General features: G+C 46.3%; 1 protein-coding gene across 1 annotated transcript in view; it reads left to right on the plus strand.

Annotated features, from left to right (window-relative positions):
• LOC120940252 (ubiquitin-conjugating enzyme E2 E2) overlaps nucleotides 1-12,515 on the plus strand; it is a 292,835-nt gene that overhangs the window by 43,067 nt on the left and 237,253 nt on the right. Inside the window, exon 2 of the mRNA XM_040352988.1 lies at nucleotides 2,252-2,436. Within this exon, the coding sequence (XP_040208922.1) occupies nucleotides 2,261-2,436 (176 nt within the window). The 5' untranslated portion in view covers nucleotides 2,252-2,260. The remainder of the gene's footprint in view (nucleotides 1-2,251; nucleotides 2,437-12,515) is intronic.

The following is a 12,515-nucleotide window of genomic DNA, read 5'->3' on the forward strand; positions in this document are numbered from 1 at the left end:
CTTAAATTTCTTACAAACGGCCGTAAATTGATTCCTGCAGCTATCCGCGCCTTCTCCTAAAGTTCTATTGCCCAGAAACAAATATGATAAAATTCGTTAAGTCTGCGAGTTAGCGATCCTGTTGTAAACTTTAAATGTAAGTAATAAAATGTGATTATTCTGCAACAGCTTCAGGCCGAGCGATTTACATGTTACGGAATGTTTTATAGAAATGTAACAGGTTTAGACATAAATTGGAATGCATGCAAATTGTGTTTTATTTATTGATCTGCTAATTTTGGGCGAATGCTTACAGGTGAGGACACTACATCATTGGAATCGCCTAGAGATGCCAGCAGCTTTTCATATCTCTGGGTGACTCTATTGGTGAGGTCTTTGTACTTAAAGCGGGGTCCAAACCACAATTAGCATTTTTTAAATGTATGTCCTTTCATCCTGCGTTTTTATAATATAAATCCGGTCACTTACTATTTTACAATCCGCCGCCGCTCCGCATAGTTATTCAAAAAAGATAGTTTATAAACTATGTCCACACTGTTGTCATTTTGCTTGTGGGCATTGTAAAGCCCACAAGCACTTACTTCCTGGAAGTCTTGGGTGGGGAGTGATAATTGGGTAGCGCACTGCATCCTGGGAAATGATGACACACATTTACCAGGAGCATTCGAGGGAGATGATGTCAGAATCCTAGGTGATTCCAAAGGCAGATTTCGTGGGACCGCATAGCAACAGGCATTTCCAGATGAGTAAAATAATTTTTTTTTTCTTTTTTTAGGTCTAATGAGCACAATAATGAAAAAAAAAAATTGGGATGGAAACTCCACTTTAAAACAGAACTAAACCCTCCTATTCTTTAGGCTTGTTTCAGCTTGTGTAGGAACAGTGTGAACAGCAAGCTTTGACAAAGCATTTGTAAAGCTTTCAGTCCCATAGACAATTTTTTTTTGGGTCACCTGTAAGACAAAAGGCAAAAGGCACTAGCTCATTATGAAATACTTACCTTAGAACGAGGCGTCGGTAACTTACCTGGTCCACGCCGAGGTAGCTGCAGGCGCTGTGAGTGGCTGAAGCTGCGATGTCATCGTGCGCACGGGAGACTTCTTTCCGGCAAGGTCCGGCGTCTGCCTAATAAGTTTCCCTGGCGGATTAGGACCCTCCTGTACTGCGCAGGCTCAGCGTTTGCGCAGTACGAACCTCAACTCAGCTTCCGAACATGTAGAGCTGACAGTCAGCTCTACACGGCGCACGCGCAATGAATATGACACATGCCGCACGCTCCCGATGCTACTGCTACTCTGCAAAGGGCGGGGGTGATTTTACCAATAAAGTACACGCAGGGCGTGTTGATGGGCAGGTTTTGCAATGTTGATGGGCAAAATCCGCCCATCGACATTGCAAAACCAGCCCTTCATTTGTTTTAACACCCCCCGCTAAGACATGTAATTTATTGGTAAAATCACCCCCGCCCCTTGCAGAGTAGCACTAGCATCGGGAGCGTGCAGCATAGAATGCGTTGTGTCATACTGCTATTTTCAGAGGCTGAGTTGAGGTTCGTACTGTGCAAGCGCCGTGCCTGTGCAGTACAGGGGGGTCCTTATACGCCGGGAAGAACTTATTCGGCAGAACACTGGGCCTTAAGCCGAGAATCCCCTGTGTACATGCGCCACTGCATTTAGCGGCTCATTGCAAGGGGAATATATATTTTTTACCTACAGGTAAGCCTTAAAATTGACTATACAACCACTTTAAAGTACCATTCATTTCCAATTTGTAAATGTTGAACACAGCTCCTAATGGAAGTGCTGATTGCCACTTTAAACAAGCTGCCAGCAATTCTTGAAGCTTGTTAAAATCCAGCTGAAGCCTGCTAGCAGCTTTCTTACCCCCTTCCTGCTGAGGCCATTTTTCAGCTTTCAGCACTGCCGCACTTTGAATGACAATTGCACGGTCATTCAACCCTGTACCCATATGAAGTTTTTATTATTATTTTCACACAATTGGAGATTTCTTTTGGTGGCATTTATTCATCACTGGGTTTTTTATTTTTTGCTAAACAAACAAAAAAAGACTTATTATTTGGAAAAACAAAACAAGTTTTTCAAAGTTGGTTATAAATTTTTGCGAGCAGGTAATTTTTCTCACTCACTGATGTGCGCCGATGAGGTGGCACTGGTGGGCTTTGTTATGATCATTGTCAATCTGAATATATAATTATTACTAACTAGTAACAATATATTTTGTTGTCATGTAGATCCTCAAAATGTCAACTGAAGGCCAAAGGGTGGATGACAGTCCAACAACTAGCGGAGGTAGCTCTGATGGAGACCAACGGGAAGGAGTTCAAAATGAGCAAGAGCGGGAAAAGGTTCAACCCAAGAAAAAAGAAGCAAAGATATCCAGCAAAACGGCTGCCAAATTATCCACTAGTGCCAAAAGGTAAGCATGTGTCTTTCTTTTTCATTATGACCTTGGATCCTGTTACTCATTCTCACACGTGTGAACCTGCTATATAATATCTGTAACAGGAGTGACTTTTGGGCACAGACTGAGCCAGGAGATGGGGTGGCAAGTGAATCATAATTCATGTATTACATGAGATGGGACATTAATAATAATTCATGGTTATAGGATGTCTTGAGATATCACAAGTTGTTGGCTTATTCAATGTGGGACACATTCTTTTGAAAGGTGTTAATTGCATCTACTCCTAGACATTTCATTGTCCATTGTGTAAAGGTGTTAATTCAGGTCTGCTCCTAGACCTTTCCATCGTGTGATAACACGGTTTAAAGCCTATTGATGCCCAGGTGTGACTACCTGTCTGTCGGAGACAGAACGTCTGTCTAAAGATGTGGATTGAAGGGAACTCATTGTGTGATGGTATTTTGTTTGAATTCTATTGATAAAAGTATGTGATTGAAGTCCCATGGTGTGAAGGGGGGTGGAGATTTCAGTGTCCCTTTGATTACGGTCACCTGCTTGTAACTGCATAAAAAGCTGAGAAGAAACCATTAAAGCAGTCTTCATTTTGAAACCAGAAAGCACAGAGCTGTGTCTCGTCTTATTCTGGGAAATGGGATGGATCGGGTCCTGTTGGTTGGAGTGTCGATAAGCTGTCTTGGGTGGAATGGAATATCGTGAATGGATTTAACCCCTGTCCCATTTGGGGTTCCGTTACAATATCTACAAGGCAATACTTAATAAAATGACAAAGATCTTATGAAGGTCAAAAATAAAAAATACAACCTGTATACATACAAGAATGTGTATATATTGAACTGTATTTACAACTGTTTTGGGGCCTTGCTTGCTTTCAGATGTTATGAGATAGTGGGAGCCATGTTGTATACGTTCCGTACTTCACCTTTGGTCAGTTTATGTGTAAAAAGTGGTTAATGGTATGTTATTCTATAAATCATTCATATATCATAGCAGCTTATGGTTTAATCAAATAATTCATTGGGGATAGACAGTTTATTTAGAGGATTATGTTGCAATAGGGGTTATATACTAAATAACCTAAAGTTTGTGGACACCTGACCATCAGACTCATATGAGCTTGTTGGACATCCCAAAACAATATGCATTGATATCAAATAGGCCACCTCTTTGCTGGTGTAACATCTCCCTCTCTTCTGGGAATGCTTTCCGCAAGATTTTGTAGTGTGTCTGTGGAAATTTGTGCCCATTTAGCTAGGAGAGCATTTTTAAAGGAGAAGTCCAACTTGAGCTTTTTAGGCTGGGCTTCTCCTATGGGTCACAGGAGTGCAATTCGTGTGACTCCTGTGACCCGTTGTCAGCGGAGAGTGGACTGAAGTCTGCTCACCGCTGACGTCACTGCCATCAGTGACGTCAGTCGGGGGAACAGCACGTCATCCCGACTTCCAAGTCTGGAGCTGCCCTCAGCGAGACAGCCTCTCCCCACCCCTCCACGGCTCAGCGCTCCAATTAGCTTTGAGAAGCAGAGAAAAGAGATGCTGACTGACAGGATCTGTGAGAACCGAGCCATCTGTGGTGTTCGGTGGCTCGGTTCTCAGTCAGAGATGGATGGAGCATCGTCTTACCGGCACACTTGCTTTCTTTATCGTACATCACGGGACACAGAGCGGCATTCATTACTATATGGGTTATATGGAGTACCTTCAGGTGTAGACACTGGCAATCTCAAACAGGAAATGCCCCTCCCTATATAACCCCCTCCCATAGGAGGAGTACCTCAGTTTTTACGCCAGTGTCTTAGGTGTTAGTCATGGTTTAGCTTGCCTCCGCATCCTTGGGATTAGGTGAGCTACCGGTTCTGTCCAAAAAAGCCTCAGCGCTAAAGTGGTCAGTAACCGGACCCCAAACCCTTGGGGTATAGCCCATAATGCTTTTCTTTTTAGAGAGCTGGATCCTGGGCCCAGAACTTAGAAACCTTTGGGTACCTAAAGTTTTCTGTTGCCAGGGTGCTATATGGGCCCAGGACAGTGGATCCTTCATAGGAACCCAGGGCCTGAAGGTCTAGACATCCCCACGGAGATGGGGGAAGATTGGGCCTCTTGCTTGGCAAAGTCCTGCGGCATGGAGCAGGTAAGTGAGGGGAAAACTTGCGGAACTTGGTTCTTAGCAGGTTTTTTTCTGGGGGGTCACAGGGGACATGCCTAAAGTTATGCACTGCATCTGGCAAACTAGTCACATATCATAAAGATAGGATGGCTCTCTATGTATTATTCCCCATAAGATGTGACCTCCCTTGTAGTGTTGGAAAAGCATTGAGTGGGGCCTGTGTTATATAAAAATATATGTGTGTGTCAGAGAGCTTTGCTTACCTGCAGGCCTCCAGGCGATGCTCCATTCAGTCTTCCTCCTCAGAGCCTGCAAGCAGGCAAAACGCTGACCTCCTCATGGTTCCAGGCTGCAGGCTGCAGTTTGCTGGAACAGAGAGGTCCCTTCCTCCCAAAATCCCCCCCCCCTCCCCCTGTCGGGAGGGGCATTTCCTGTTTGAGGTTGCTGGGGGGGAAGGGCGGGTCAGTGGCTTAAAGGAAGGGGCGGCCCTTCCTTGTTTGTTCCATCAATACTTTGGAACTGAGGAGAAAGACCAGAGCGGCAGCACGGGGCGCCAAGGACACACAGTGGCCAGAAAGGATATTGCAGTCTTCAGAGGACTGTTTTGTCAAGCCTAGAAATAGGCTGTTTCTTTTCCATCTCATAGTTTTTCTTTGCAATACTACTCAGGGGGACAGAATGTTTTTTCTTTCCTGGATTTGAAACAAAAACGAAAAAAAAAAAAAAAAAAAAAAAAGTCATCTAGGGGAGAGGAAGCATTTTTTTATCCCCCAAACAGGTGTTTGGACAATTAACTTTTATAGTTCCAAATACCAATAGGTAGCAGGTGTACCTCGGTATTGTACCATGGTATGCCGCTGTTTTCCCTACAGGGAGCCTTGGGGCCATCGGGATCTGGGGCTGGAGCTGACGCGGGTCAGTCCAACCCTAAGATGGTCACGGAGGAGGTATTACTCACCTCTTTAAAAGAGATGCAGAAAAGCATGGGAAAAATGATATCCGCAGCTATGCGGGGCAGTAAGCGGAATAGATCTCCGTCGCCCGAGCGCGGACCCTCAGAAGAGGAGGTCCTTTCCTCAGGGGAATTGGACGACCTCTTGGACACGGACCAAGTAGGTTCAGGGATCGAAGACCCGGATACAGAGGAGTCTGGGGCAGTCTCCCTGAGGGAGAGCTGGTGGATTCAAGGATTGTCGGACTTGGTCCATAGGACATTCAACTTGCCAGTACCAGATCTCCAGGTATCGACGGTTTCAGCTTTGGGCTCACTGAGGGCGCCTCAAAGCAATGCTGTGTTTCCGATCCATCCTCTATTAGAGGGAATTTTGTTCCAAGATTGGAACAAGCCAGATAAGATCTTCTTACCACCTAAAAGGTTCTCTGTCCTATATCCTATGGAAGAAAAATTTTCCAAAAGATGGGCTACTCCTGCAGTGGACGCAGCCATCTCATGTGTTAACAGATCGTTAACATGCCCTGTAGAAAACATACAGGTGTTCAAGGATCCAGTTGATAAGCGCTTGGAAGCACTACTTAAGAACTCCTTCACTACTGCAGGGGCAGTAGTACAGCCAGCTGTGGCTGCGATTGGGGTCGCTCAAGCATTATCGGATCAATTTAAGCAGATGCTTAAACTTATTCCGGCCCAGCAGGCAGAAAATTTTTCGGATGTCCCTAAGGCCATATGTTTTACGGTAGACGCAATCAAGGATTCTATCCAGCAAGCGTCACGTTTATCGTTATCCCTTATCCATATGAGAAGACTCTTATGGTTAAAAAGCTGGGAGGCTGAGCCCCCATGCAAGAAGCTCCTGGTAGGGTTCCCCTTCCATGGAGGACGACTCTTCGGAGAAGACCTAGATAAATACATTCAGACCATTTCAAACGGCAAGAGTACTCTCTTGCCAACTAAGAAGAAGGTTCAGGGACCTGCGTTTAAACGACAGTATTCCCCTGGGCAGGGGCCCTCTAATGCCAAGCAGTATCGACGGCCTCCTGCAAAAGCAAACTTCGGCTTCAACAGCAGATCACAAGGACAGGCTGTTAGAGGCAAAAGGCAGTGGTTTCGCAAACCAGCAAAACCAGCCCCCAAGCCAACCTTATGAAGGGGCGCCCCCACCCACGAAGGTGGGGGGAAGGCTGCGACTCTTTTCAGAGATTTGGGAAGCCAGCATTCCCGACGAGTGGGTACGGTCTTCCGTGGCCACAGGCTACAAATTAGATTTCCTAAGGTTTCCTCCTCCTCATTTCCAGAAGTCGAGGATTCCAAACGATCCGGAAAAGGGAGCCGCATTAAGATCGGCATTAGATCATCTACTTTCCCAGGAAGTAATAGTAGAGGTACCAGTCCTGGAACAGGGGCTGGGTTTCTACTCCAACCTATTCATCATCCCAAAATCCAATGGAGATGTCAGGCCAATTTTGGACCTAAAGATGGTAAATGCATATCTAAAGATCCGCTCATTTCGGATGGAATCCGTGCGGTCAGCAGCTGCCACACTCCAGAAGGACGACTTCATGGCGTCCATAGACATAAAGGATGCCTACCTTCATGTTCCAATTTATCAGCCACATCAAAGATATCTACGCTTCATGGTGGCTTCGCGTCACTTCCAATTCGTGGCGCTTCCCTTCGGGTTGGCTACGGCCCCCCGGGTGTTCACGAAGGTCCTAGCTCCAATCCTAGCCAAACTAAGGATCCAAGGGGTCACGATCCTAGCATACCTGGACGACCTCCTAGTCATAGATCACTCGTCTCCCGGCTTGGAGCGAGCAGTGGCCCTCACGGTCCAATACCTCGAGAGGTTCGGCTGGGTCCTAAATCGAGAAAAGTCAGCTTTCCACAAAAGCAGTTGGAATATCTCGGCATGAGATTAGACACAGAACAACAAGGAGTGTTCCTACCTCTGAGGAAGGTAAAAGCCATCAAGGAATTAATCCTACTGGTTCTAAGCAAGAAAGAACCGACTATTCGCCTATGTATGAGGTTACTAGGCAAGATGGTGGCCACATTCGAGGCGGTACCATACGCCCAGAGCCACACTCGCATCCTACAGGCAGCCATCCTGTCAGCATGGAGCAGAAGGCCACAGGCCTTGGATATCCCGTTGCCGCTCCCATCAAGAGTCCGACAAAGTCTGTGTTGGTGGTTAGACCCTCAGAATCTACTGAAGGGGAGGTCTTTCAGCCCAGTGGCTTGGAAGATAGTGACCACAGACGCCAGCCTGACGGGCTGGGGAGCAATTTTGGATGGTTGCACTCGCCAAGGTACTTGGGCAAAGCCAGAGAAGCAGTTGCCCATCAACATCTTGGAGCTCAGAGCTGCTCGACTAGCCCTCAGGGCTTGGACGTCAAAATTGCAGGGGTTCCCGGTGAGAATTCAATCAGACAATGCCACGGCCGTGGCACACATAAATCACCAAGGGGGAACCAGGAGTCAAGCCGCTCAGAGAGAGGTGAGCTTGATTCTTCTATGGGCAGAGGCTCATGTGCCCTGCATATCGGCAATATTCATTCCAGGAGTGGACAACTTTCAGGCGGACTTCTTAAGCCGCCAGACTCTATGGCCGGGGGAATGGTCTCTGCATCCACTAGTCTTTCAAGCACTCTGCCAAAGATGGGGAGTGCCGGACGTGGATATCATGGCATCGAGACTCAACAAGAAACTAGACAGGTTCATGTCCCGCTCAAGGGATCCGATGGCCTGCGGAACCGATGCGTTGGTTTGCCCTTGGCATCAGTTCAAACTTCTTTATGCGTTTCCCCCGCTCCAGTTACTACCCCGCCTGCTGCGCAGGATCCGGGTGGAGCACATACCAGTCATCCTGGTAGCTCCAGCATGGCCCAGAAGGGCATGGTACTCACTAATCTTAAGGATGGTAGTGGGAGACCCTTGGACTCTTCCTCTACGGCCAGACCTGCTATCGCAAGGTCCGATCCTCCACCCTGCCTTACGGCATCTAAATTTGACGGCCTGGAAGCTGAATCCCTGATTCTCAGGGGTAGAGGTCTGTCTCAGAAAGTAATCTCTACCCTAATCAGAGCCAGGAAACCGGTCTCTAGGGTGATTTATTACAGGGTCTGGAAGGCCTATGTAGGCTGGTGTGAGTCCAAGCGATGGCTTTCTCGCAAATTTACCATCGATAGAGTATTACGTTTTCTCCAGCTAGGAGTGGATAAAGGATTGGCATTAAGCACAATCAAAGGACAGATTTCTGCTCTGTCAGTGTGGTTTCAGCGGCCGCTGGCCACCCACTCGCTGGTTAAGACCTTCCTTCAAGGGGTCTTACGTATTAGACCTCCAGTTAAATCCCCGCTTTGTCCGTGGGATTTAAATCTTGTTCTGTCAAGTTTACAGAAACAACCGTTTGAGCCGTTGGCTGATATTCCTTTGGTTCTACTGACAAGGAAGTTAGTATTTTTGGTTGCCATAGTTCCCGCAAGAAGAGTTTCGGAGCTGGCAGCCTTATCCTGTAAGGAACCATATCTTGTTTTTCATAAGGACAGGGTCGTTCTCCGCCCTCATCCTTCCTTCCTTCCGAAGGTCATATCCAGTTTTCATTTGAACCAGGATTTGGTATTACCATCCTTCTTCCCTAAACCTACTTCCAGAAAGGAAGGGTTGCTGCATACCTTGGATATTGTCAGGGCCTCGAAGGCCTATCTTAAAGCTACAAAGAAGATCCGGAAGACAGATGTGCTGTTCATTCTACCGGATGGGCCCAAGAAGGGGCAGGCAGCTGCAAAGTCCACCATTTCTAGGTGGATTAAGCAATTAATCACTCAGGCCTACGGCTTGAAAGGGTTGCCTCCTCCAGTATCATTAAAGGCTCATTCTACTAGAGCCATGGGCGCCTCCTGGGCAGCACACCACCAGATCTCTATGGCTCAAGTTTGCAAGGCGGCAACCTGGTCTTCTGTCCACACGTTTACAAAATTCTACAAGTTGGACGTAAGAAGGAATACTGATACTGCCTTCGGGCAGGCAGTGCTGCAGGCTGCAGTTTGAGACCCTCGGATTCCGGGGGCTCCTCTTGTTCGAGTTAAATTTAAAAATTTTATTTTTCTCAACTAAGTTGGATTTATTATGATTTGAGTATATCTCTAAATTAAATCCTTTTGTCTTGGAGATGTTCTCCCTCCCCTCATTGTAAGCATTGCTTTGGGACATCCCATATAGTAATGAATGCCGCTCTGTGTCCCGTGATGTACGATAAAGAAAAAGAGATTTTTAATACAGCTTACCTGTAAAATCTTTTTCTTGGAGTACATCACGGGACACAGAGCTCCCACCCCTCTTTTTTGAGGACCATTTTGGGAGGCATACTGCTTGCTACAAAACTGAGGTACTCCTCCTATGGGAGGGGGTTATATAGGGAGGGGCATTTCCTGTTTGAGATTGCCAGTGTCTACACCTGAAGGTACTCCATATAACCCATATAGTAATGAATGCCGCTCTGTGTCCCGTGATGTACTCCAAGAAAAAGATTTTACAGGTAAGCTGTATTAAAAATCTCTTTTTTTGGCACCTTGGTCACGTCACCATATTACACTTTTTGACCACCTGCCTCTAGGGCCAGGCCTTTTGGCTAGGACCAGAGGAATTTTTGATTCCTGGCCGGAGGGCCGGCCATCGTACTGCACGATGGTCACCTTTTCACTCTCCTCATCTCTCTTTCTTCCCCACCTTTCTTTTTTATTTCCCCCCGTGTTTGTCACGTTTTTGTCTTTTTTTTTTTGTTTGTGCACGTTATTTGTTCACTTCCAAGGAAGTTGGGTCCGTGTCGGCTTCGGCTGCTCGGACCACAGTACCTCAGTCCCCGTCTGGAGCCTAACGCCCCGGGGGATCAGGGTTTGGGTCCTTTCTCACAGGAGGACCAATTGTTTTTTGGGTGTGTTTTGCACGCCATAGGCTTTTCAATAAAAAAAAAATGTCCAACTCCTGAAATTCGCTGTAAAATCTTGGTAAATTTGCACCTCACACAGAAAAAAAAAACAGAACAAATTCGCAGTGCAGCAGTGTGAATTGGGCCTAACTGTCTAAATACCAATGTCCTCTCACTTCCTGTTCTGTCTTCAGGACAGAAAGTGAAAGGAAATCTCCCTACCATGAAAGACTGTCTGGCAGGGATGCCAGAATCACAAAACTGCCTGTTCAGAATTACACATTATGGCAGGTAACCTTGGGCCAGATTCACAAAAGAGATACGACGGCGTATCTCCTGATACGCCGTCGTATCTCTGTGATCCGCCCTTCCATAGGGCTATCTATGCGCGGAACTGATTCTATGAATCAGCCGCATAGGCTGATTCATAGAATCAGTTCCGCATAGATAGCCCTAAGATCCGACAGGTGTAATTGACTTACACTGTCGGATCTTAGGATGCAATTCTATGCCGGCCGCTAGGTGGCGAGGCCATTGCGGTCGGCGTAGAACATGCAAATGACTAGTTACGGCGATCCACCAACATCCGCGTTACCCGTCGCTCTAACTTTACGTCGTTTCCGTCGAGATACGCGTCGTAAAATTAGGGCTGAGCCCTAGGTGTTCTAAGCAATGTTAAGTAAGGCCGTCGTTCCCGCGTCGAAATTTAAAAAATCACGTCGTTTGCGTAAGTCGTCCGTGAATGGCGCTGGACGCCATTTACGTTAACGTCTAAACAAATGACGTCCGTGCGACGTCATTTAGCGAAATGCACGTTGGGTAATTTTCCCGACGGAGCATGCGCAGTACGTTCGGCGTGGGAACGCGCCTAATTTAAATGGTGCCCGCCCCATTTGAATTAGGCGGGCTTGCGACGAGTGGATTTACGCTACACCGCCGCAAGTTTACAGGTAAGAGCTTTGTGAATCAGGCACTTACGCTGTAAACCTGCGGCGGTGTAACGTAAATGGGATACGTTCCGCTGCCGTGGAGCAACGTAAATGTATCCGAATCTGGCCCCTTGTGTCCCTATATGTATTTCACTTGTGCATTTTACTGCATTTATTATAGCTGATCATATGTTGCCCAAATATTGTCTATTGAAAGCGTTTTACTCTATCTGTTTGAAAAAACTTTGTGAGCTGATAACTTTGTATGCTGTGTGCCTCGTAAGTATTATCAGTTGGCATTGTTCCCTGCTATCTCAGTGGACTACAAAACACACACTCCCCTTGTTATAGAGAAGTGGGGGAGTGCTAACATACTCCTTGTCCTAATGTGACAACCCTGCTCAGTACCATTGGACAGGAAGTTTGTTAGAGGCGGATTACCAGCTAAAAATACAGGGCAAGAATGTGTGGAAAAAAAAAATAATGGAATGCGTTCAATAGATTATAAGGACCAGTAAGCTACAGAACTATTAACTTTTTATTTTTGGGTTTTGATTCGCACGAGTTCCACCCGTTTTTTTTTTTTCCCCCCTAAAAAATCTTAAAATAAATATAAATTGTTTTTTTTTATACTCACCTGAAAGGGCTGTTGCTATGCGGAAGTAGGTTTTCTGCCTCTTCTTCCACCGCGGTGGATCTTCTGGCTTGTCCTCCACCGTGGTGTCTTCTGGTGAATAAGCCGTGCTGCCTTCTGGGAACTGTGTGTATCCCAGGAGGCAGCCACCCATTCACAAAGCACTGCGCGAGTCGCGCATGTGCAGTAGGAAACGGGCAGTGAAGCCGTAAGGCTTTGACGCCTGTTTCCCTTAGTAAGAATGGAGGTGCCAGGGTGGATTGATCGCCGTCGGGGACCGACATCGTGGGCGACTAGGACAGGTAAGTGTCCTTATTAAAAGTCAGCAGCTACAGTGTTAATAGCTGATGACTTTAAAAAAATAAATAAAATCGTGGGTGGAATCCCGCTTTAAGGATGCAAATAAAAAAAAAAGGAAAATAATGTGCAGAATAATAATTTTAGTTATTTAGAGTATGATTTATAAGAAATTTGATTATGCCAACCGCTGACTATAATGTCAAGCACTGCATCATAGCTTTT

This window comes from Rana temporaria, chromosome 5, assembly GCF_905171775.1.
Source record: "Rana temporaria chromosome 5, aRanTem1.1, whole genome shotgun sequence".
NCBI classification, from domain to species: Eukaryota; Metazoa; Chordata; class Amphibia; order Anura; family Ranidae; genus Rana; species Rana temporaria.